At 39.8% G+C, this 27,388-nt stretch overlaps 2 protein-coding genes across 4 annotated transcripts; one reads left to right on the top strand and one right to left on the bottom strand.

Annotated features, from left to right (window-relative positions):
• On the bottom strand, positions 1-16,898 carry LOC123747882 (uncharacterized). Of its 3 annotated transcripts, none has more exons than XM_069325882.1 (5): positions 16,760-16,898; positions 3,391-3,447; positions 2,067-2,165; positions 1,483-1,571; positions 1-881 (listed from the first exon to the last, which is right to left on the bottom strand). In XM_069325882.1, the coding sequence occupies exons 1-5, from the start codon at positions 16,764-16,766 to the stop codon at positions 855-857; spliced, it is 279 nt and encodes a 92-aa protein (XP_069181983.1). In that variant the 5' UTR covers positions 16,767-16,898; the 3' UTR covers positions 1-854. The 3 variants fall into 3 exon arrangements, with proteins under 3 accessions (XP_069181983.1, XP_069181982.1, XP_069181981.1); XM_069325881.1 differs by lacking the exon at positions 1-881 and adding an exon at positions 14,307-14,402 and having other exon boundaries at positions 1,141-1,571; positions 16,760-16,893; XM_069325880.1 differs by lacking the exon at positions 1-881 and having other exon boundaries at positions 1,141-1,571.
• Positions 16,632-27,087, top strand: LOC123772468 (uncharacterized). The gene is given in 6 exon segments (XM_069325884.1): positions 16,632-16,916; positions 20,436-20,526; positions 23,240-24,385; positions 24,387-26,026; positions 26,121-26,307; positions 26,309-27,087. Coding segments are annotated over 4 exon segments (3,030 nt in total). The 5' UTR covers positions 16,632-16,916; positions 20,436-20,526; positions 23,240-23,878; the 3' UTR covers positions 27,005-27,087.
• Positions 27,088-27,388: the final 301 nt, after the last annotated feature.

The following is a 27,388-nucleotide window of genomic DNA, read 5'->3' as shown; positions in this document are numbered from 1 at the left end:
TCGTGCTTCTATATGCACGTGTTTGCGTGTCTTGTGTGCGTGATACGGTTTTCCATTCACACAGTTCCCAAACAAGAAGATTACCATCCAATATGTTCCAACACACCTGACTCAAGAGACACGGAAAGCTACGATCACATCAAAGATACGGAGCTATATGTTCCAACACACCTGACTCGACAGACACAGAAGGCTTGCCGTTAAGGCAGTAAGCTTTACTCTCGATCTTTGATTCTCTCTCATCTTTGTCACTTTCTAAACAAACTGGATCAGGTTTGCATGTAGCCTCCCACCTGCAGTCTGACCTGCACACCAGTTCCTTGCAGTCGTTGTATCTATGGAAAATGGCATTGTTTAACACCGTTAACAGCAAGAAAGACCATAAGTTAAGCATCAAAAGATCAAAGCTGGCCATTTTTTTCAGCTTTTGGCCATTCTTTACAGAAAAGGGGAATTGGTTTATGAAAGGGCTCGAGTTTGAATAAACACATAGGGCGTTTAGGCTTCCTTCAAATGGGGTTCAAAATATCAATACTTCATTGTAGGAGCCGGTCGGCCGAGCGGACAGCACGCGGGACGCGGGACTTGTGATCCTGTGGTCCTGGGTTCGATCCCAGGCGCCGACGAGAAACAATGGGCAGAGTTTCTTTCACCCTATGCCCCTGTTACCTAGCAGTAAAATAGGTACCTGGGTGTTAGTCAGCTGTCACGAGCTGCTTCCTGGGGGTGGAGGCCTGGTCGAGGACCGGGCCGCGGGGACACTAAAAAGCCCCGAAATCATCTCAAGATAACCTCAAGATGTTTACAAGCTTCCTTACCTGTCATGTGTCTTGCAGCCTCTACGTTATTCTTGTTCATCGCGACCCCATAAGCTGTGTCGCCTGGAGAGACAGTCCAAAACAAAATAGGATTAAAAACAATTAAAATAAAGCTAAAAAAAATGATTAAAAACGCAAAAATAATTATAAAAAAGTGAATAATGATTAAAGAATTGAATATTTATTACTATCTAAGTAACAGTGATGAGAAACAAAATGGCAGGAATGATTGATAGAATAAATTATTAACATCAATAAAATAAATGAGCAATTGAAAATATAACAATAATACAGAAATATTATTAATACAGGAAATATAACAATTAATACAGGAATGATAATAATTACATAAACAAATATTAATGATTAAAGATAGAGAAGAGTTGCAAATCAAGAAGTATACATCAGTACAAGTTCAGCTTATTGTACTGAATCCTTTTCATAATATTATACATATTTAAGTTTATACATAAATGTACATTATATTGGTGAGTCTCACAATACCTTAGGGAAAAGATTTGTAAACGTATAATACCAACATACAATCCTCAGCATAGACTCATCACTCCCCTCACCATAGAATCATCTACATACTCATCATCCTCAACATAGCTACATCATCCCTCAACACAGAATCAGCAGACTCATCAACAGAAAGCCTCACCGTTTCTGTCTTCAAGAGACAGGTCAGGACAGCGGCCCAAAAGGAGATGGAGCAAACATATTTAGTAATATATATAAGTGCAGTATCTCCTGTAATACAAAGGAAGAAAAAATAATGTATCACAATAAACTACAAAATAAATTAATACAGAGGATTGTATTACGTAGAAAAAACTTTTTTTCCAGTTTAATACATTCCCAACTACGGTAGTATATGAGTTCAATTTATTTTAATTCAACTTCAGGAGTACGAGTTCAATTAATTTTTTATATTATATATATGTACAATAATTAATTACAATTATATTAATCTGATGACAAACGTTTCACGTCAATCTTTAAAGTGACTTTACTTAGTTTCATATCATTGAAAAATAAAAATACACTATGATAATGAGAAACTATCGAAGCAATACAGCGGGATCGAACCCGCGTATCTGGCCGTCTCAGGCACACGTACTACCACATGGACAATGATGGGCTAATACAAACGTCTCAACCCGGAAGTACAGCTTCAAATTTTATCATTGATATCTATTACGTTCTAGTGGCGTCATTGAAGAATATTAAGATAAAACATGTTACCAAAATCGTTGCGTTCGTTGATATCAGCTCCATTAGATAGCAGGTCGAGCAGCCCCTGTTGGTCTTCTTCCTTTGCAGGGAGTATTAGTGGTGTCAAACCTGCAATGTTGACAAAATTATCGCTGCAACACCAAATATTATCTATGTAATTATCCCACTTTATAAAATCATAGAAATGTCGATAAATTTGGGGAAGAATTTAGGCAGTTTCTGGATCAGAGAATTTTCAGAAATGTTTAAGAATCTACTTATCATGAATCGTCCAAAAACATAAAAAAAACAGAGTTTTGAAATTAATATATTTATAAAAATGCAATTCGGATGTTTTCTGGTCAATAATTTGAGGTTAGGCATCACATCAGTAACTGGATCACGTATCTCGTACACACCTGTACTTGCCTCTTACACACCTGTACTTGGCTCTTACACACCTGTACTTGGCTCTTACACACCTGTACTTGTCTCTTACACACCTGTACATGCCTCTTACACACCTGTACTAGGCTCTTACACACCTGTGCATGCCTCTTACACACCTGTACTTGGCTCTTACACACTTATACATGCCTCTTACACACCTGTACATGCCTCTTACACACCTGTACATGCCTCTTACACACCTGTACTTGGCTTTTAAACCTCATCCATAATCTGTACTAGATTATCAGGAGTTAAAACCTATTTATTCACTAACATTCCACCTTTTGATAATCTGTTACCACCAAATAAATCCCTTCCGAAGCTATAACAATCTTGTAAACCTACAAACATTGCTCGCACACATTTTCAAAATATCAATCAACTTGTTGCTGTTGATAAAGTAATAAGGAATGGTTGAAGAAATACTCATTCACTAATCAACATATCTCATGGAATTGACCCAGTAAATATTACAGGCCAGTGTACCTTGGTGGGCGCAAAATTGTTGAAATTTGGGACAATTTTCGGGACTAGTGCTGGAATTATACACACCATTCACTGTATAAAATAAAGTACGTCCATTATGTATAATAAAGTACATCCACTTTATTTTATAAACATGCTGTGCTTTATCTTATAAAGTATATTATCTGTACAACTGCCTGAGCCCCCCAGAAGCATAGGCTTTTGCTATGAAAAAATAATTCCTTGTATGCCAAACGAAAAACCCAATTTTTCTTGCAATATAATCTTTCTATGTATATTGGTACAGGTGTATTGCCAATTGCATTAAGTATATTGAATTCAGTGTAGTGGTACTACTGCATAGCCTATTATATTTCCGAACATTAATAAGATTTTTACTTAATTTTGAATTCAAAATCTTACCTGCCCAACTACTTACCGTCATTTTCAGCATTATTATCGCTCAAAGTCTCAACTGTTTCCTCAGGCATCTTCCCTGCATTGAAGAAAAATTTGTAATAGGCTAAAATCCTTTTTATTTCGAACGCCCGCCTACCTTCATATGTGTTCGAATGTGTCATCAAGTTAGACACACATAAACATAAACACTCCTATGTTTGAAGAAACGGAGGGAGTGGGGGAAGACAGGTAGAGAAGGATGGGTGAATAGGGAAGGAGAGAGAGGGAGAAAAAACAAGAGGGAGAGAGGTGCGAGATAGGGGAAAAGGTGGAGAGGGAAGGAGAGGTGGAAAAAGAGAGGAATAGGGAGGTGGTTGGGGGAAAGTTGGGGGGGAGATATGAAGAGAGGGGGGGGGGGGGAGTGGGGAAAGAGAAATGAGAGAGTAGGAAAAGGGGGGATGGAGAAATATCCGGGCACATCAGGGTACCCTACTAGCATTACTATAACACTTGGCAAGGATATAAAGACAAAGAACTGGGATATGAGGACCATCGAGGATCGAACCCCGACCCAGCAAGAAACGAGGCCTCAGCCGTACCGACCAGTCCATGTAACGAATGTGGAACCTTACAAAAATAACAGAACATATATATACGAAACGGCAACGAAGTATTTTCGAAAAATACCATGCTGCTGAAATATTGTTGCAACCTTCCACTATGAAAGCGACACACACTTTGTCAACATTGGGGAGAGAGAGATGGAGGGTGGGGGGGTATAAACACCCCCAAGAGGTGTACCCAGCTTCTCGGTGTGTATACACTAAGAGTTTAGTCTTTGACTATGCTCAGGACTAAAATATACATGCTAATTGGTCAGTAACAAGCATCACGGCCTTGATAACCCTCCAGAGGTTGGCAGGCCTTAGGCCAAACTAAATCATAAAAAATTTGAGAGAATTGTTTTAATTTTGCACTGAATGACGAGTTTATTAGGCATCGTCATTCATCCTGATAGTGAATTCAGCCGTAATGGAATGTATAACACACTCTAACAGGAACATAACCCAATGGGTTGTTCAGCCTGTGAGTGAACATGCCACCTTAGCATGAATAACTTCATCCCCCTCTCCCCAACAGAAAAAACTACTTAGATTTTCATCTTATGAGTGAACTTACAGCCATAGCTGTGCTGAAACTTGTCTTCAGGGAGGGAAGGGGGTGAAAACACGACCCTCCTGTCCCTCTCACCTTCCTGGTAGAACACCCGCAAGGTTGTTCATCCTGTCACTTGTTCCCAGACGCAGTGAGGGGGCTTACTTAACCCTCTCGAGGGAACAGTTTATCAAAGACATCACCATTTACTAACACTCTCTGGAGATAATTTGAATGATTGTACTAAAGTTATACATACTATTCAGTGTATGAAAGTACGCCTACTGTATAGAAAAATACACTTTATAAAATAATGTATATCCACTTTATGAAATATAATACATTAATGTTATAAAATATAATACATAAATGTTATGCAAATGTTGCAGTGGATTGTTTTCAATAAATTCGAGATGCAACTGATTGATTTACAAAGCAACTCTATTTGGAGGTAAAAAATTTGCAGACTCAAGAGTTAAATTAGAAAATATTGAAAACGATCAGTTAGTAAATGGATTATCGCAGCAAATTGTAGAAAATGAGGCTTGGAAACTCGAGAATTCCATATCAGAAACTTTTGACGAAAAACTCTCGCAAATGGCAGTATTAATGTTATTTTCATCGACATAATCATACGAGTCATTATTTTCAGTGATGAGCATAGTCAAGTCTATTTACAGGAGTAGAATTACTGATGAAACAACCGAATACAAGCTTGATGTAAATGAGAGAGAGAGAGAGAGAGAGAGAGAGAGAGAGAGAGAGAGAGAGAGAGAGAGAGAGAGAGAGAGAGAGTAAAAATATTTGTCATTGCTACTGCAGTAGCAAAGGTCAGAGTAAAATATCCTTTTTTCTCTCTCAATTATTGTTTTACGTTAATAATATGAACCAAAGCATATATAATTTCACGTTCACATTTCTTGTTGCTAATAAGGTAAAATATTATTTTTATATTATGTTATTTTTCAATCGTCTTGTTAAAACATATTTTATTTATCCGGCTTTTTAAAAAAAAAACTTTTGTTTTTCAGTCTGTTATAATTAAGTTAATAGTAAAATAATAAATATACATATATACTTAAATGAGCAACAGGACTCCATTTGCTTTCAAAAAGTTCATTATTATTATTTCTAATTAATTAATTTAGTTCTTGGGAATTACAAGTTATTATTAACATAATTCCTAAAGTTGTACCATTTAAAACAAAAGTTGTACCATTTAAAACAAAAGTTGTACCATTTAAAACAAATTATTAGTTGCCTAAACAAACTTTACTTAAGAACTTTCAAGCATTTGGTTCTATTTCTCCATAAAAAATTATATAATACAAATATAATGAATTATTGCTTAAAATTCCCATGGGGGACGTGAGATAAATGTAAGATTATTGGCCATTTGGGCACAAATTTTCAGAAAGGCTCGCCACACTTAGCCTAGATCCTTTTCCTAAACAATAGCTAGCTAGGGTAGGTGATCATTACTAATCAATATTACTTTGTATTCCTACCTTGTGGTTACCTTGAGGTGCTTTCGGGGCTTAGCGGCCCTGCGGCCCGGTCGTCGACCAGGCCTCCTGACTTCCAGACAAAAGTGAAATTTTTCTTGTTTATCTTTTCTTGTATTTGTAGGCTATTACAATATTATGTTAAGTATAGTGCAACATCTACATAGCCTAGTGTAGTAAGTGAAATTATAATACTGCTCGTTCAACTGTATTGTGCAAAGTTTATTTGTAGGAGATGGGGTATAGGGTGATGGGGGGGGGAGGAGACCAGAAATCTGGTACCAAGAGCTGAAGCTCAAGACAAGGGGATGGGAGGGAAGAGATCAGGCAACAGGAACACATGTACAGGTGTCTGGAACGGATGTCTGGCTAGGCTCTTCAACAGCTGTGTTCGATTTAAAGAATAAAAAACTGAAATTAGAAAATTGAGGGATGTCTGTGAGCAACAGAGGACGACCTGCTCTACTGCTACGACCAGCTCTACTGCTACGACCAGCTCTACTGCTACGACCAGCTCTACTGCTACGACCTACTCTACTGCTACGACCAGCTCTACTGCTACGACCAGCTCTACTGCTACGACCTGCTCTACTGCTACGACCAGTTCTACTGCTACGACCAGTTCTACTGCTACGACCAGCTCTACCGCTACGACCTGCTCTACTGCTACGACCAGCTCTACTCTGACGTCTCTTCGTACTTCGACGATCATTCAATATTCGAACATTATAATCCGAACACAATTCATAATTCAAGCACCATTCATAATCCGAACACCATTCGTAATTCAAACATCATTCATAATTTAACCGCCAATTCATAATTCGAACACCATAGTTCGGCGATCGAAACTAATGACTGTGTTCATTAAGACAATTTTTCTCAAACACTTTGAATGTAGTAGATGTCTCCCTCTGTTGGAGACATCTACCACACATCTACATCTGGTGACGGACATATCTACCCGTCCGGTGATGATGTCTGTCAGATAACCAAATTTTTGGTCTATCAGTGAATATGTCTATCTGGTGTCGCTTTTTTTTATCTACAAGTTTTTCAACGTTTGTGGGCAATGTTTTACAATTCATAATGAATGATGGCTATTATATATGAATGAATACTACACAATAATTATTAGTGTGGCAACAGTGACCTGCAGTAAGGTGTAAGGTCATCATTCATCACTCAGGCGTTGAATGATGAGTAGTAAACATTGGTAGGGAGCTGCTAGCTAATTCATACATTTGTCAGTTTCATTCAGTGATTTTTACGTGTTTTGAAAAGTTTAAAAGCGCTGTCAAAATGTCCTCGATATATAGATGTACTGACTGGTGCTTAAGCGTGAGTTATATGCGCACACACACACACACACACACACACACACACACACACACACACACACACACACACACACACACACACACACACACACACACACACACACACACACACACACATACACACGGAAGTGATGTGGTGGAAACTCCATCCACAGTTTCAAATTTAGATATGATAGAGCCTAATAGGCTCAAGAATCTGTACACCGGTTGAGTGTCAGTTGAGAGGCGGGACTAAAGAGCCGAAGCTCAACCCCCACAAGCACAACTAGAGCGAGTACAGGTACACACACACACACAGAGTCGGGATCGATCATTATCCTGGAGCAAACCTGAGCTGTTTTCGAGCAGAAGTGCTCAGTCGTGCTAAGCATCTCATTTGAATAAGTACCTACAGCAGTGTCACAACATTATTTCCTCAACCTGGCGCAGTATCATGTCTGACACTTCTCCAATACGATGCTTCCGTTGTTTGGTGGCCACACTGCGGTCCTGGCTTGTATACACCGGTGTATGAGGCTACAACACCAAGCCTCAGGGAATTATAAACCCATAAAAATCACCCCTAGTATTTAGCGCTAGGAAATATATGAATTTGATGTACTTCAACGACTTTTCTAAAAACGTACACTTAAATGCTGTCGCCGTTTCCTGAATCCATCTACTCCTAATGTGTACATAATCCCTCGTCCATGGGAGGAGCGTTTTCAATCAAGGTCTATTTTGATTGAAGAGACACGATGAAAGATTGATAAAGATTAAGCCACCCAAGAGGTGGCACGGGCATGAATAGCCCGTACGACACGATGAAACTTTCATAGTTTTATAAACTCGATGTCAGATGGGAAACTGCTCTGGCATGTTGTCGTTTTAGATTTAGCCACTCGGCTGTAACTTGCTGCAGGTTGACTGAGTATATATACAAGTAAGGAAGGCATTTACGGGTTATTCATGCCCGTGCCACCTCTTGGGTGGCTCAGTCTTCCACAACAACAGCAAGCGAGGCGTCTTGCTCTGGGGGAACGCAAGACAAGACTGTTCCTGCCTTAAGTGACCCCGGCTGACCTTGCTTCGGTCACGTGGGGGTCGGTGACGCTGATTGGTGGGTTAATTTCCCGCCACGAGGCTGTGAACAACCCTCCGGGGTCCTGACAACACACGAACTACTGCCCAACTTGTCTCGGTGACACGCGGGCGTCAACAAATAGTTTTTACAATAAGAAAATTTGCGTCGAAAAGAACATTCATGCGACAGCGACTTGGCAGCAGCAAGTCCGCAGAAACATCCCTTATACTGCGAGCTATTATTATTATTATTATCTACCACAGACGTGGCCAGGCATTTACATGCTAACCAGCATATATACATTTTCTTGTCCTCCATGGACAGGGTGAGAGATCTGTCAAACATATAGTTCAGCGATTTATTGAACAATCAACCACAGAAAGTGATTGTAGTGCTTTTAAAATGCTAGGCTAAAGCTGCATACGTAAATACATAGATACAAAGATTTATGTATGCTATATAAAGTGTTGGATGTGTCTTTTGCATAGTGTCATTAATGTGCATTTTCAATTGTGAAATGTAATTCTGATCAGCTTCCACATATATTTTATACACATACATACACACACATATACATAGATACATACATATATATATATATACATACACATACATTTGTCTCTTTTACTCTGACAGGGTGAGATAGCTGATAGAGAAACAAGTGTGACATTAAGAATTTAACCACTGAAGGTGATTAAGATGTTTTTACAAGCTCAGATTATATAGTTACATCACATACATACATTGTATAATTGATACATTACACAGTAAATCTAGGGTACAAGTCCAATGCAACACTGTTGACCCATTGCAAGAGTATTCAACTCCTCACTTGAAAGAGGAGATTAGCCAAGATGGTACTATCCTCGAAAGTTTCAGTGGTTGGGCATCCCAGCTCCTTGTCATCCAATACCAGCTCCTAGTCTTCATATCCCAGCTCCTTGTCCACAAATCCCAGCTCCTAGTCCCGCATATCCCAGCTCCTTGTCCTCAAATCCCAGCTCCTAGTCTTCATATCCCAGCTCCTTGTCTACAAATCCCAGCTCCTAGTCCCTCATATCCCAGCTCCTTGTCCTCAAATCCCAGCTCCTAGTCCCTCATATCCCAGCTCCTTGTCCTCAAATCCCAGCTCCTAGTCTTCATATCCCAGCTCATTGTCCTCAAATCCCAGTTCATTGACCTCATTTCCCAGCTCCTTGTTCTCTTATCCCAGCTTCTTGTCCTCATATCCCAGCTCCTTGTCCTCATATTCCAGCTTCTTGTCCTCATATCCCAGCTTCTTGTCCTCATATCTCCTGCAAGTGCTATAAGCCATACCGGCCTAGAACTCTCTCCTCATAAATACCTCTGCCATGCGTCTAATGACCTCATTAACGCCAGTATCTTCAATCTTCGCATGATGAGTTTCCACACTCTCATACAGCTACCTCAGCAAGCAATTCATACATAATGTATATTCGTATATCTTGTTAGATCTCACTTGGTTCGAATTCGTTGAAGTGCTTCAGAAGAGGTCTCACATGGAGCAACGAATGTAATTAAGAGAATGTGGGAAGCATGGAAGCAATTGCTGAATGAAAGGGTGGGGGAAGAGGGGAGGAGAGAAGGGGGGGGAGGTGAAGAAAGGGGGGGGGTGAAAGAGGGGGAAGAGTAAGGCCATCAGAGAGTCTGAGAGCGTTAGTGGATAAGCCAATTGGCAACAGAGTTTTCCCATCAGTGAAATAATCTTTATTATCTCTGTTATGGTGATGCTGCGTGACGGGAGAGAGAGAGAGAGAGAGAGAGAGAGAGAGAGAGAGAGAGAGAGAGAGAGAGAGAGAGAGAGAGAGAGAGAGAGAGAGAGAGAGAGAGAGAGAGAGAGAGAGAGAGAGAGAGAGAGAGAGAGAGAGAGAGAGAAAGAGAGAGAGAGACGCGTATCTGGCAGATGTCCCTCAGTAGGTCTTGAGCGAGTGCACGCGGGAACGCCAGGCCGTAAGGCTCAGTTAATAGACATTTAACAGGCGACCAACGACGCGCACAACAACATAAAACGAGAAACGAGTCTGCCAAGCCGTAGAGGAAACGTTCCAACTTTTTTTTTTTTACCAGCAGCGGAAAGTTAAAAAAAAAACACCAACAACGCAACGATAGTTAACTTTACTGCGGCTGCCACCTAGTAATAACAAGGAATAAAACTAACATTTCCAGCTACGCGAAGAATTCCCCAGAATTTTGATGAATCTAACGAGATAAATGTTTTAGTGGCTCCAGCCAAAGGCATTTGTACCCAGCTGAGGAAAGAGATCATGAATATGTATCTGACGTGTTCAGTGCCAGATGATGCAAATAACATCACTAGGCTTTATGGACGTCGTAGTCCCGTGCTAGAAGGTAAATCCAGTTTATTAATGTTAACTGATCTTAGGCGTAATGGTTTTCCCCTTAAGAAGCAGTGATTGAATATATATATCACCAGTAAGAAACGAGAGGAATTATAGATGCAATTTGTTTGGTTTTTGTTGGGCAGGGGAGCAGTGAGGCCCGCAGCGTTCCGTTCCTGTGCCAGGTAAGTACACTACGGGCTCGCCATAGCCCGTGCTACTTACCACTCCTGTGCCAGGTAAGTCCACTACGGGCTCGCCATAGCCCGTGTTACTTACCGCTCCTGTGCCAAGTAAGTCCACTACGGGCTCGCCATAGCCCGTGCTACTTGCAACTCTTGGTTCCGAGTAGCTGAATCTAAAACAACAACATGTTTTGCCAACAACACTGGCTTTTGGCGTTTTTGTTTAGCCTAACTGAGAGGTAATCCTAAGCCCCCTTAGGAACCCCGCCCTCAAGCATGAATGCATTCGAGTTCACCCTTAGATTGCGATCCCTTGTGCCTTATCAAAAGCCCCTTTGATGTCAACAAACACTTGACTTCATCATTAGTTGGTTAATTGACTATGCAATTGGTTGTGCTTCGTTCTCTAACAAATCCTTTAATCACATTTCCCTATTCTTCCTATTTGATGCAATTGGGAACAATCTTACAATTGGGAATCTTTCAATATATGAAAAGAGGAGAGTGAAAATAATACAAAAAAATTATTGTGGAATTTTTACATGCTCTAAAACATTTGAATGTTGAAATATCTCGGTTTGCCAATATATTCTTGTTGAAAAAAATTGTTCAATAATATTTTAAACAGGATATAAAATATAAAAGAAAATCTTAATGTTTCGTGTTAGCAAGAACGGAAATAATAACTGTAAAGAGAAAGGAAGAGAGAGAGAGAGAGAGAGAGAGAGAGAGAGAGAGAGAAGGGGGGGGAGGAGGGGGAGTAGAGAAGTAGAATAATAGAGAAAAAAAGAGAATAAAATTAAATAAATAGGATAAAAGTGGAACAAAAAGAGAAGTAGAAGGAACGTGGTGTTAGGCTACCCTCACCATTTGACAGCGATACCTGATCCAGGTCTTCCCAGTACTCTTTGTCATATGACGCTTTGAAAAATAAGTAAATTGATCTGGGTTTAAAGTTTACTAGACAGAGCAGAGAGAGAGAGAGAGAGAGAGAGAGAGAGAGAGAGAGAGAGAGAGAGAGAGAGAGAGAGAGAGAGAGGCTCTGACAGGAGTTGAGCCGGAGTCTGATGGTTGAGAGGAGGTTGTGCTGACCGCTGTATCACAGACCTGAGCAGGGAACTTCTCAGCTCCCTCTCCCTCTCCCAGCTCTCCCAGCTCCCTTTCACCTGATGCCTCACATTGCAGAGTATTAATTAGCTGTGAGCGGCTTGTTGGTCGTTAACTCAATACGAGACAAACAAGATGTGTGTGTGTGCGTGTGTGTGTTTGTGTGCGTGTGTGTGTTTAGACACACGATTGTATTTTTTTAAGCAGGGAGCAAGCTCTTAAAAGAGAGAGAGAGAGAGAGAGAGAGAGCCCGTCCCGACACTTCGGTAATAACGAAGGGGCGACTTACTACACCATTGGCTGAGATCTTCAAGTCTCGTCACCATTCTCATTATCGGCTGGAAGGTGAAACAGGGAGAGAGAGAGAAAGGGATGATGAACAAAAGAAGGAAGATTAGGAATGGAGGGGAAGAGAGAGAGAACTGTGTTAAGATTAATGAGAGAGAGAGAGAGAGAGAGAGAGAGAGAGAGAGAGAGAGAGAGAGAGAGAGAGAGAGAGAGAGAGAGAGAGAGAGAGAGAGAGAGAGAGAGAGAGAGAGAGTCTACAGAATACAAGATGAAACAGGTATATACATATTTTTCAATATTGTTTCTTAAAATGGCTAACCAAAAGGTCATTACAAATGACCCATGACCTCGACAGAGAAAGTTAAGCTAGGAGTTAGAACGTTTCTGTGCTACATTGTCAAGCCAGGGATATATATATATATATATATATATATATATATATATATATATATATATATATATATTGTGTGTGTGTGTGTACCGATCATTAATCACTCACAAACACTACTTCGTTGCATGTAAATCCCACCATGTAATCTCTCAAGCAATACTTCCCCCTGAATGTAATCCTTATGTTCAGTTTAAATCCCCGATACTCTCCCCTACTCCTCTTTTTGGTGTTCACTGTTGATATAAGGCCCCCAGACTCTCTCTCTCTCTCTCTCTCTCTCTCTCTCTCTCTCTCTCTCTCTTCATATGAAATTGTAAATTAATATGATTTAATGTCACCATCATTCCTTCTTTCATTCTGTGATAAATGCTCGCTTCTGTCTGTTGTTCTTCTTTATACATATTCACATATTAATAGTTTCCTTTTACATATGATATTTATATCTTTACATATAGAACATATAATTAATTTCCTGGTTAGTGAGTGGTTCAAAATACTTTAAGAAGACAATCAGGGAAGTAACTTCTTGTATAAACGTTTAAAATATGACCTCAACAGTGTGATCTAAAATGTATATTTTTTCTGGCAATATGTCTTCCAGGTGAGCATATTATCTAACTTCTGATAATATGCCTACCTGTTTCTACCTGAAGTCATCCACAGAGTGATGTAGAGTCCCATTCTCCAAATTGTGGAGAGAGAGAGAGAGAGAGAGAGAGAGAGAGAGAGAGAGAGAGAGAGAGAGAGAGAGAGAGAGAGAGAGAGAGAGAGAGAGAGAGAGAGAGAGAGAGAGAGAGAGAGAGGAGGGATGAACAGTAACCATGACAACATCCGCGGCATTTTCCAAGATAATATCCTCTTTATTCCAGCAACACTGTCATGTCTCAAGAGACAGAAACACTGTCTTTCACAGTGTAATACCAGTTGTTCCTATCACCCCCTCCCCCCCCAACCAAGGCAGTGAAATGTCCTGTCACGTCCAGTTTAATGGGGGCTGGACCTGTCATGTAATCAATCACAGTCATACAGTTTCCCCCGTCCAACACCGGGTTTTAATCTGATTACCTCCACAGTCTAACGATAGTGGACTAGAGTGAGAAGCTCTCCCTGGAACCATGTTTGTTTACATAATGAATTCTCTCTCTCATGGTGTGTAACAAATCTTGTCCTTATCATTCCTTCGAGTACTTTACAAGGGTTGTACATTAGTGACGCTGGTCTGTGAGTGAGTGAGTGTGTGTGTGTGTGTGTGTGTGTGTGTGTGTGTGTGTGTGTGGGTGTGTGTGTGTGTGTGTGTGTGTGTGGGTGTGTGTGTGTGTGTGCGTTAAGTGCAGGTGTGTGAATGTACATATGGGCTCATATATCTAAATATATCGATGTACAGTAGTCCCATATACATATATATATATATATATATATATATATATATATATATATATATATATATATATATATATATATATATATATTGTATTGTTCATGTTAGTAACTGCAGTTGCCTGAGAAAGCTCCGCCTGGGGAGCACTGGCAAAGTCAGGTGAGCTAAGTGTGGAGAGATTTACCTTAGCTTGTTGAATCTCAGCAATGAGAGCAGCTAACACCGCCTCGTGCAACATGCAAATGACCTGCTCTTACTTGCTGATGCTGCTGTTTGCAACCTGCAACACAGAGACATTGTGAAGCTTTGCGATCCATTTGGCTTTTGTTGCATTAATGTTCAGGTTTTGACTGACGCAAGACTTTCACTATGTACATTATATATATATATATATATATATATATATATATATATATATATATATATATATATATATATATATATATATGTCGTACCTAGTAGCCAGAACGCACTTCTCAGCCTACTATTCAAGGCCCGATTTGCCTAATAAGCCAAGTTTTCATGAATTAATATATTTTCTCTAATTTCTTTCTTATGAAATGATAAAGCTACCCGTTTCATTATGTATGAGGTCATTTTTTTTTTATTGGAGTTAAAATTAACGTTGATATATGACCGAACCTAACCAACCCTACCTAACCTAACCTAACCTATCTCTATAGATTAGGTTAGGTTAGGTAGGTTAGGTTGTAAAAAAACAATTAATTCATGAAAACTTGGCTTATTAGGCAAATCGGGCCTTGCATAGTAGGCTGAGAAGTGCGTTCTGGCTATTAGGTACGACATATATATATATATATATATATATATATATATATATATATATATATATATATATATATATATTCCCTATTAAGCCAACTTTTTCTGACATTATATATTTTTCTATTTTGTTTTATGAAATGATAAAGTTTTCCATTACATTATACATGAGTGATTTTTTTTTAATTTGAGTTAAAACTAATGTAGAAATATGACCAAACCTAACCTAACCTAACCTAACCTAACCTAACTTAAACTAACAAAACTCTATCAGTAATTCATATTCCTAATATAATACAATATAATTATATTTATTTAAATCAATTGGATTTTTTTTGGGAGGGAACAGCTAAAATCACTCTGGTTATTAGGCAAATCGGGCTTTGCATACTTGGCCGAGTAGTGCGTTCTGGCTATTAGGTATGACATATATAAATATATCTTTATATGAGAGAGAGAGAGAGAGAGAGAGAGAGAGAGAGAGAGAGAGAGAGAGAGAGAGAGAGAGAGAGAGAGAGAGAGAGAGAGAGAGAGAGAGAGAGAGAGAGCAAATGATATATGATAATTTCATTAAGATGAAAACCATTTGCATTTGTTTGTGTACTTTTCTAAATAAAAAAAAAGTTTTTCATTATTCAAAATGAGTTTCCAAATTTTTGGAAATTATCAATGAATTCGTCCATCTTATCAGGATATTTTCTGTATAAATGCTCTACAAGTCTTGATTCAAACTTCATAACTTCATTTGAAAATGAACTGTTACATAAAAGATACATAAGGCTGTTTTTGCGGTACAACAATTCTAGACAGCGGGGCATTAGGTACTACGGACCGCATGGCCCCGGAATGTGCTCTTAGGTAAGTACAGTTAGGTAAGCACTCTCGACTCACCCCCCCCCCCTCAGCCCGGGCAGTCAATGATGCCATATCAGGCTGGAAGTGACATATTAAAACAAAACCTATATATATACGTCTCCAAATTATTTTTTATATATACATCATCGAAGGAGATTGATTAATTTTCCAGATTGTTTTCCTTCTGTTTTAATTATTATAATGTAAATGCAAAGGAATAATAGCATGCATTGCATAAATGGATTTCAAATGAAATGCAAAAGTGGAAACTAGCAACTATTTGAGGGGATATTTGCCGAATGTCACAGAAACTAGTTCCATTAAAATTGTGTATCTCTAGCCATATATATATATATATAAATATATTTGATGTATATGATTTGCTCATAGCTTGTTTCGTGAGTAGATGTGTTCGTCACGAGTAAATCAGAAGGTTGGAAACTGCTCGCATATTCTGAGTGAAATGTCACGCAAGTGATGGTAGCCGGAACGTTACATGGCTAAATTTATTAAAATATATTGCTCTAAGCGAGCGTAATGCAGGAATAGAATGTAAATGTATATATATAGAGAGAATTTAAATAGGGTTTTTCATATATATATTATATACACATAGTAGACCTAGAATACACATAATATATTTTGCAGAAATTAATACACATGATTCTTATTCGGAAATTCCGTGGCAACAATCCCTGACATGAGAGACACTCTTGCTATCACCAGTTCCCTGATACAAAGCTCACAAAATCTTTAAAAACCCAAACACCTCTCATAGCAAAATTCAACGCAAGAAGAATACATCATTAACGCACAAAAACTAACGCAAAAATTGACGCAGTGCGTTAAAGACTAGCGAGCAACCCCCCCAGAGCCAGCCCGCCGCCCTCAGGGGCTACAGGATGTAAACAACTCACTCGGTCTACTAGACTGACGCCTGCGCTCATCCCACACCATCATTACCGGCTCTTTTACCGACTGTTTTGTGGCCGTACTAACCTCCCATTAGCCCCAGCTGTGCGTGTCTGTGTTCTCTGGGATGGGAGGCCCCTCGCCAAGCAGGCTACGGCTCCAGCAGTAGTCGGTAACTGGCTGTGAACAGCCGGGAACACATCAACAAACCCACCACCGTCACGCGGCGCACTACACCAAAAAGGTACTACAAATGTGTGTTTTGCGTGTATGATAACTTTGCTTTGCGTTGTTGATATGCGTATTTCGGGCGTATGGAGCCTCACAAGAGCTTATTTGTTTAAGTCATTCGTTTTCGATAGGTGAATGAACGTATATATTGGGATCTGTGACGAGACATCCAGACGAGCGAGGCTGAAACTTTACGTTCAAGAGGAAATGGCCATGAATGGCAATCCCTGCGAAGATTCGAATTGTCAGCTGGTTTTGTTAGCGAGACGGGTGTTGTGTGGGTCTTGTTTGTGGCAGTGGGTGTTGTGTGGCTCTTGTTTGTGGCAGTGGGTGTTGTGTGGCTGTTGTTTGTGGCAGTGGGTGTTGTGTGGATCTTGTTTGTGTCAGTGGGTGTTGTGTGGCTGTTGTTTGTGGTAGTGGGTGTTGTGTGGCTGTTGTTTGTGGTAGTGGGTGTTGTGTGGCTCTTGTTTGTGTCAATGGGTGTTGTGTTATGAACCCCACCATATAGCCTTATGATATAGGCCCTGCCCCAAAGTGAGAGTTATTCCTCACTTAGTCGTACAGAGGATCCCGATGGACATTTTAATGTAAGTTGCGGATATGAGTAACTTTATGAAAACAAGATAAGATGTCAACAACATGTGACATGCCGTGTGCAGAGGGCTGGCGACGTCACTTGCTAGTGTGGAGGTCAGAGGGAGAGCACGCATTTTGTCGCTCCAGAGGAAAGAGGATAGTGTGACGTTGTGGAGAGGAATCTAAAAGAATCATCAAAAGTGTTGTGAGCAGTGGGAGGATGTTTTATGGCGTGCATCTCGTGTAGTAGCGACAAGGAGGGCGACCAGAAGCCTGAGGGGTGGTAGGTCCAAGAAGCCTTTGAATCCATAAAGAGGATCTGTTGGCAGGTAGACCCCGAGTTGGTATCTGTGGTACCCCACACTCAAGTCTAAGACTTTGAGAAGTCAACAGTGCTGGTTGAAGGATGATTTCAAGTCTAAGACTTTGAGAAGTCAACAGTGCTGGTTGAAGGATGATTTTTGGGCGACCTGGAAGAGCGCCATTTTGGCATCGGGCAACAAGCGTCGTCACTTCTACAATTTTGCAGGAAGAACCTTTAATTACCATAAGTTGCCTAGTGTAGAGAAGACAAGTGCCCAGTGATCTTACACTGACGTTTAGGCGTACAGATTCGTCATGCATGCAGTGATAATGAGATTATATAAGGAAGTTAAAATGAAATTATATGATGAAGGCAAGAGCGACACATCCTCATTCAACGGTGGTCGGCAGTTGACTAAGAGGGCTCCCCAGCTGGTGGGGATTCTCATTGTGGACTCGCCCAGAGAGGGGGGAATACCTCCGCAGTGCACACCGGCGGATGACTGAGGTGTTGCAAGAGATTTATTTTAGCCATTTTATAGTTTTTTTACGCACGGAGATCATTTTGTTATGGTAAACTTGTAGGTTCATGCATGGTGGATGCAGTTCATGCATTGTAGATGAAGTAGCGTGTATGGGAGCTGCAAGAAATTTTCACCTACTCGAGGACCAACCGATGAACATTTCTGCTGTTGGTTTACCAGAAGATTAAACGGTTAGGAAGAGACCTGTTTGCTTACAAGGAAAGTTAATCTACTAGACGATATAAAGAGGATTGACGGGTTGTCTGAGTCTGTGAGAGGAATATATATATATATATATATATATATATATATATATATATATATATATATATATATATATATATATATATATATATATATATATATATATATATGTGTGTGTGTGTGTGTGTTGGTGTACTTGACGCAGTGAAAGGGAGGCGAGAGTAGTATATATTCATTCATTATTATTGATTTATATATTGAAGCCTAACGCTGGTGGTAAAGTGATTGCTGCTCGGCAAGTTTATAAGGAAGAGCAAATAGCAGCCTAAGGTAGAACATTTTGATAAATAGAAATCATATGGAAATATAGTGGCATTTATAGTCAAGGATATTTGATAGTGACCTAAGATTAAATCCCCAGTCTATTGATGGTAGAGCGACTAAGATATTATTTATGGGTGTTCTTGATAATTATTGACAATGATGCTGTATAGAATTTCATGGATATTTTCATATTGATTTCACATATATGTATGTTAATGTGTACCATAATTGCTTGAGCTATTATTTACTGAATTCTGGAGGTTTGTGACTAAGACACGTACTACAAGTTTGAACTCTGCCCAAATCACCAACTTATTATTACTTTTTGTTTTCCTGTGTTTGTAATCAATGTTTGTCTGTTAGACAACTGTGTTTGCACTTGTTCATGTAAGGGCTCAAATAAAGAGCGAGGTGAATACTCTGAGCTACAGACCAGACAACAATATACAGAAACTAAAGGGAACTTGAGGAGGACACCAGAGTTGAGGCGAGAAGGATAAGTCACCGTTGCTCGGGTGTGAACACGTGACGGTGGGATGTTTCTAAGCCGAGTACCTATCATAGTGAAGTTAAGACCCCTCCTGTGCAATTAGACTCGCTTCTGGGTGATTCCCCAATGAGTGATCTGACTGCGTGCAGGGTCTGAAGTTGCAGCAACAGAGTGTGTCTGCTCTGCTGGTGTTCGGGTGTTCTTGTTTTTTATTTATAAGTGACTCCCTGATAGGTTGGGAGGCTCTGATAGTTTTTTTGTGTCTGTTTATGTTAGTGTGTTGTGTGTTGTTTGTGTGTGAGGGCTGATCTCACGTCCCAGTGATCTCATGTCTATGTTATCTCACTTCCCTCTGATCTTATATGTCCAGGAAGATAGCCGCTACTGTTGATATGTCAAACCACACAACTCGAAGCACTATACTAGTCGAGGGAGTTTCATATACCTGTATTTGTCGATGAGATATATATGTTATACTAGTTGAAAATGTTTGTTATACTCATCATGGGAGTTCATATATTATATTCGTCGAGGACTGTATGCAATCTTAGTACATGAGTGTTCTATATATATATATATATATATATATATATATATATATATATATATATATATATATATATATATATATATATATATATATATATATATATATTAGCTTTTTCACTAACTTTTGATAATATCTTTATAATTGTTTAGCTCTATACATAATACATTTATATTGATATCTTTATCTCTAATAATAAGATCTTTATCTCTATTGATAATAGCTTTTTCACAATTTATAATATCCTCATACGTAATATCTTTATGTTGAAATATTGATAATATTTTTTATCACTAATGATAATATCTCTATCTGTTGATAATATCTTTATCTATATTGATAATATCTTTATCTCAATTCATAATATCTGTATTTATATTATCTTTATCTTTATATTTTGTCACTATTGATAATATATTTGTCTATTGATAATATTTTTGTCAATTGGTAATATCTTTATTGATTATATCGTTATCTCTATTGATAATATCTTTGTCCTCATTGATATATTTATCTCTCCTGATGATAGCTTTATCTCTGTTGATAATAACTTTATCTCTGCAGCAATCTCTGTGGGAACACTACAGGAAACACAAGTTACAACACTGCACAAAAGGACTCAACATTTTGAGAACTCTTCATTACTGGAGTCAAGGTATGGGCGTTTATACACCTGTCTTGTACATGTGTGGGAAGTGTGGGTTGTGCATGCGCTTTTTGCTCTTCTTTGTTCTTAGTCTTAACTGGCCTCACCCTAGATGCAACCCACAACAGTCCCCTAAATCATGGGGGTGCCTGTTTATTGGTAGATGAACAGAGGCATCAGGTATAAGGTCCTCCTAGGTAAACGACTGACCTTCCCCAGGATGCAACCGTCAATAATTGCCTGACTCTCAGGTTCCTATTTTATGCTAGGTAAACAGAGACATCAGTTGTAAGATCATCCTAAGCCATTTCCTGTTCCTCCTCAGGCTGCATCCCCCCCAATAACAGCTTCTAAGCCAACGTTCCCGAACTTCGTGTCCTGCCTGGGATTCAAACCCGGGACCATTCGGTTGTGAGCTGACTGTATTAACCACTGCGCTGTTTGCTTCTTCTATGTCTATTTATGTATCTTGTTAAATCAGTTTGTCTGTTTCTTTGAAGCTCATAAGGAAGCTCATATTGTCTCCAGTACTTATCTAACTATGGTCTCCAGTACTTATTTAACTATGGTCTCCAGTACTTATCTAATGAGGGTCTCCAGTACTTATCTATGGTCTCTGGTGCTTATCTAACTAAAAATATAATTAAATAAATCAATAAAGCTTTGCATGGTTTCACCCAGTAGATTGACATCATATTTTTGGAGTCTGTTTAGGCTAGTTTTCTTTTGTTATAAACATTTACGTGGGTCGGTAATTTGATTATGCAATTCGCTGCAGCTTTTTGTTTTCTAAACTCATACTCATGTTCCAACCTCTTGTTTTCTGGACTATTCTTGAGAACACTGTCTTTGTTCTAGTGACACGGTTCCCTAGGGACCTCTGGGTGGTCAGGTCACAGACGTAGTTGCCACCCTCTCTCTGCTTCTCTTATCCAGTCTGTTGCTGATGACCACCTTGACTGGTTGGAAACGTTCCAACATTTTTTTCCCAGTTCACTCTGGTTTTCCTCATGCCTGTGATCAGTGTTGTGCGATCGTCATTTGCCTATTGTATAATAATGCATATCGTAATAATAGTTCTTTTATGTCTTTGTTACAATTTTTCACAAGACTATTTGGTGTACAATTAATTTAACATCTCCGTTCACAACTTACCAAATGTTGGTGATCAAAATTTAGTGAAAAATTGAATTATATAATAGAAAAATAGAATTATTTTAATGTAAAATATATCGATGCCTTTACCCTGATAGTCGACGCAACACCTCAGGCTTCCCATCTAAACCCACTGAGCTCCAGTACCGTCGACAACGACCTCCAACAGGTACTCCAAAATGCTTCCTCACCAAAAGTCTCAAATGTTGTAAATAACGTCGAACCTGAGTGTCAAAGACCACAGACATGCCACTGTAACTAGGACAGTGAACCAAGAACCAACACACTCCACCAAATGGAAGATAAAAGCTGAGAAATCCTACCAACACAAGAAAATCCAAGTTAGTACGGTAGGCTGCTTTCCGTACACCAAGGAAGGTTAAACGAATATCTGATGGAAAATCTTACTGATCTAACAAATTTACAAACGCCTGAAAGCTGCAGAAACACACACACACACACACACACACACACACACACACACACACACACACACACACACACACACACACACACACACAGCCACAGAGATGATTAGAAAGCCACAGATAATATTAGAAAGAACTTTTTTAGTGTCAGAGTGGTTGACAAATGGAATGCATTAGGAAATGATGTGGTGGAGGCTGACTCCATACACAGTTTCAAGTGTAGATATGATAGAGCCCAGTAGGCTCAGGAACCTGTACACCTGTTGATTGACGGTTGAAAGGCGGGACCAAAGAGCCAGAGCTCAACCCCCGCAAGCACAATTAGGTGAGTACACATGTATCATACAAACTTGTTGCACCGAGCAACTGTTGAATAGTGATCTTGCAACCCAAAGCCAGAAGAAAATCATGGTTTGTGTTAACCTGGTTAACTTCTATTCTCCTTTACTTCAGAAAATAAAATGACTCAGAATGTACTGTAGCAGCAGAATGTGCTTACAGGCCTTTCAAAGCACTATATCTGCACCCCTGACCTAGGGTTATCATCTTGTTTCTCAGTGACTCTGAGAAATAAGTTCAAGATAACCAAATAGCTTTCTTAGTGCAGCATAGAACAAACCACTTGGTGGGGGAACCATTGAAGTTCGTAAATGACGTAAATCCTACATCCGATTGAGGTTCACAACTGCCAGGCGACATTGACGATAATGCTGTCAATGTCGGTGATGGGAAAGACTCCCCCCCCCCCCCACACCTAACTTGCTTTTGATCTGTGTTTTTCTCGGTACACAGTGAGCTTTAGCACATTGTTACTCACTGCTCTATGATGCTAGATAACTCTAACATACTAAATTGTATTCACTGTTAAAGCCAAGCTTCTTGGAAAAATTAAGCAAGTCATTTTTTCTCTCAATAATATCCTTCTGCCATGAAAATTCTTTGATATATTTCTACAGTGTCCTCTAGTTTGCATACTCACTAAGTCACGCCCTTTGACATTATGCCCATTTACTGCATGTGTGCCCCATTTTCTGCATATTTGAAAGCAGTGTACCATAAGCCAAAAATGTAATAAAATGCCTAAAACATGGTTGTAGGCTCACTCCTAAATTTTGGTACTGCTTTTTCTTGTATTCCAGAGTACAAAAGGCAACTACAGTACTGCAGTTGTGAACAAAACACGACTACGACGCCAACGTGACTTGGAACACCCGACACTTCAAGTGGTACACACAACACTACAGAACAAGACTCACCAGGTGGTGCATATGCCACTCAAGGTGCCTCTGAAAACACCACGTTTGACGCCACAAAGTTCCTGCATGCAAGGATCGCTTCAGGATCTCTAATGCTAACTAATGCACTCTTTCTCGATCATGGCTGGTGCAGATTGCGATTAAATTAAGTGTTCACTCAGCCTCATTAACGTCTTGAAGTAAAAAAAAAAGTTTAGATTCGAAAACGTGTTTAAAAGAACATTATATTTATTGTGAAGTAAAGCCTTTCTAAGTAAAAAATAAGATAAACATATGAAGAGTCTGTTATTATGAGTGAAATATATATAAATATATTAATATATGCATATGATGTGACTAGTAGTTATGTGAGGGAAGAGAAAATTAATGTCTGGAAAAACAGAAGACATTACCCTAATTTCAACAATGCTGGAAATGTCAAAATGTAAATTATATTTACAAATGAACAAGAAGGTGATGTAAGATAGTTGGCAGGCGAGTGGTGTGGAGTTCCTGCCACAGAATAGCAGCTGATTCCACAAGATGATGTCCCCAGCCTCCCTCAACCCTCATCAGGGGTACAGTGCTCAAGATATCAACTTTGGACGTTTGTTCAAGGCTGCCACACAAACCAGCAAGCGACTCTTGAAGGAAGTGTTTGTGATCATGATGAACAGATCCCACGTGAGTGCCACAGACAAGTATCCAATAACCGTAGCTGACTACTGCTTCAATGTCCTCCTGTGGTCCAATGCCAAGTATCGGGAAAATTTCAATGCTGAAGAAAGACTGCTAATGGAGCAAGATCTGTCCTCAGCAGATTTTGATGTTTCTCTCCTCACCAAGATGATCCACAAGCTATTTTCCTTTATGACTTTCCCAGAACCGTTCTCAAGTGCAATACGAGACCTCAAACACATAAGAAACAGAGTGTGTCATAAATATTCGCTGGTTGACAATACTCAACTCCGCGCTAACTTTGACGACCTCAAGATAATTTTTGTTAGACTATTAAACGAAGCAGCAGACTTTTTAAGCATCGAAATTAGATGATCTACGAAATATTTTCCTACATGAAGCAGATGAGATTTTATATTCGACGGTAATGACAGAGGCTTCCAACTATTTAGAGAATCTTGAACAATTTCGAGGTGATCTTGTTGGTCGGTTCATCATAAAGTCGAGGCCGGAGGTGATGGAACAATACTCTAAACTGAAGAGTTTAAATCCCTTTACCTGGCTGAGTGATGAACAGTTTCCAGACCTTCTGGTGGATAAGATCTTCACTCCTCTCCAAATTAATGAACAGAGCAGAATTATTGAAGTGGATTCGCTTCTTGCTACAAAATTGTTGAGTCTTGAAACACAGGAGACTTCAGGAATACTCCCATCTGTCCTGGTCCTCTCTGGCATAGCAGGCTGTGGCAAGACGTCCCTCTGCCGGTACTTGCTACACAACTGGAGTGCCAGACTTGGTGTTATCACTGCACTTAGAGCCATCGACCTCATCATCCATATTGAACTCAGGAATGTGACGTGTAACACACTCGTATCGCATCTGCGAAGAAGTTTGCTCAACAAAACTTGCAAGAGTTTTGAAGAAAAAGACATTATTGAAATCTTGCAGGAAATTAATGTCTTGTTTATTATTGATGGGATGGATGAGGCGACGACAGATGGCAGGCAGCTGGTAAATGAGGTGCTGTCAGTAATTGGTAATTCCCGGGTTATCATAACTACTCGTCCCGAGTTCACCTTGAGTGTTGTTCAAGTAGCAGAGAGGTACCATCTCTCCCACATGGAACTCTACGTTCACGGCTTTTCTGAGCAAGGAATGACCAAGTTTACATCAAACGTCTTCATCTCTCTTGAAGCAAACGAGAAGAAACGTCGCCAGCAAGAGTGTGGGTTTCTGAAGATGCTGCAGACAAGTGGCAAAAATCTTGGGGACCACCTCAAGCTGCCTCTTACGCTGGCGATGCTCATCTGCCTCTGGCGAGATGACGAAGCCAGACTGTCTCACGTTACTTCTGCAACAAGACTTTATTATGAAATTTTCAGGATGTGCACCTCGAAGATGATCTCCCGGCTTCAGGCAAGAACGTCGCTCCACCCCATGGAGTTGGAGGCCTTCGCGGAGGAGTGGCTAATGAAGTTAGGAAAAGAAGCATTCGAGATGCTGGATAATCGTGAATTTCTTATAAGTCATGACAGACGTAGAGTTCTTGCCTCCTTCTGTTCTGAGCGCCATATTGACAGCATTCAGGTTTTTTCAGCATTTCTTGTGTGTGAAGTAAATAATAGCATGAAGGGAACACAGTACCACTTTAGTTTTATACACAAAAGCCAAATGGAGTATTTAGCTGCATTCTATCTTGCTAGAGAGTTAAAGTTGAAGGGAGAATCTGCAGTTCAAAGGATCATTAGTGTACTGGAGAATCTTAAGTTACACAAACTAAGCATGCAAGTAAACAGAATGCTAGCACAAACGTTGAACTCGAGTATGCTGTCATCCATGAAAGCACATTCTTGGAGCAACACACTAATGTTTACTATAGGTCATCTGTGTAGGATCAAGGCCTCAGATTTAGTCATTTATGAAGTAACGAAAATTGTGCTCGGGTTATGCTCACATTCATACAGCCCAACATCACTTTGTCAAATTTCCTTGGAACCTCAATGTCACCCTCTAGTATATAACATGACTGATCATGCAGCAAGGAACATATTTAAGTGGACGTCTGGGAAGGATAAGCAACGTCCTTCCTACACATTTTTACAGTGAATCATCATTCTGGCAGGTTGCCGTGGAGTCTAACTGCCATCCTCTGGTCTGTAAGATGATTTATCATGTATCAAATACCAAAATCATGTGGCGTCCAAGTGCTGAAGCACTTTATGATCCTGCACACTCTCTTTTCCAGTTGCTTCATCATACAAATTTCAGACTTCATGGAGTTCTAATTAGGATCTATAACTAGTATCTTTTCCATAAATGTCTTGGAAGAGAATGGACTCGTTGACATGAAGAGCTACGAAAACTTGGTGCCCCTCCTTTCGTATCTCGCCAGCCAGCCATCCACCAAGGTTGCCCTGAGACTGGACCAACAGTACTACAGCTGGGGCGACCCAGAAACTGCCGACGACCTTCTGACAACTCTTCTTCCAAAAGGAAACCTCACAGCAGTTATGTGTCATCTGGGAGCTCTTGGTGCTGCTGCTTTGGCCTGTGTCAGGAAGATTGGCAAAATTTGTATCAGGGTGTCTGATCTCTCAACTCTGATTGTTGTAAGAAACTCTTTGTCTACCATCAGAAGAAATGTGGATCATGTGACACTGCGCCTAGACATTCCGCCAACAGTGTTACCATCGTCCCTGCCGACTTTCAAGCAGCCTCTGGTACTAAGCATCATCCTGAGAGAAGTGGACGATTCCCATGTTGATTGGGCCAGTGAAGCCATAACTCGCCTCAGCACATCTTACAAGGACATTGACCTCGTGGCATCTCGTCTCACGCCCTCAGGAGGAGAAGCATTCCTCAAGGCGCTAAGAAATAAACAAGTGAATATCTTGGATCAACTAACGATACGCTCCACTCACAGGCTTGAGGAGAGTCACTACCAGGAAATGTCTCAAATGATCCAGTGTCACTTTTCTTGGTGGTACTGAGGACCTCATTGTAGACCCTGGGATAACTGTCAACTTCTCTAGCTCCTCATCTTTGAAATATATCTTTCTATACTATAAAAGAGGATGTTTATCTGTTTATCCAGTGTTGAATTCCACGTGCTTGGGCTGAGCTTCACTGAAATTGACAGATATAATGGTTTAAGGTCAAGGATGAACATAGGCTGGTCAGGGTTGCCAGAATTCAAAAGGAAATAGCGTACCAGGTTCACATTCAGATTCTCACGAAGATTTTTTTCACTGCCCATCAGTTACACAGCTAAATATTCTGAAAACAAACATTTACATTTCTTTTTTGTATAGAAATATTCATTATTCACTGATCTTGGGGAAAATTAACAAATTACCTGCTATCCATAATTTGCC

Source organism: Procambarus clarkii, chromosome 17 (genome assembly GCF_040958095.1).
Source record: "Procambarus clarkii isolate CNS0578487 chromosome 17, FALCON_Pclarkii_2.0, whole genome shotgun sequence".
NCBI classification, from domain to species: domain Eukaryota; kingdom Metazoa; phylum Arthropoda; class Malacostraca; order Decapoda; family Cambaridae; genus Procambarus; species Procambarus clarkii.
The sequence above is the reverse complement of the archived record's forward strand: the minus strand, read 5'-3'. Positions and strand labels throughout refer to the sequence as shown.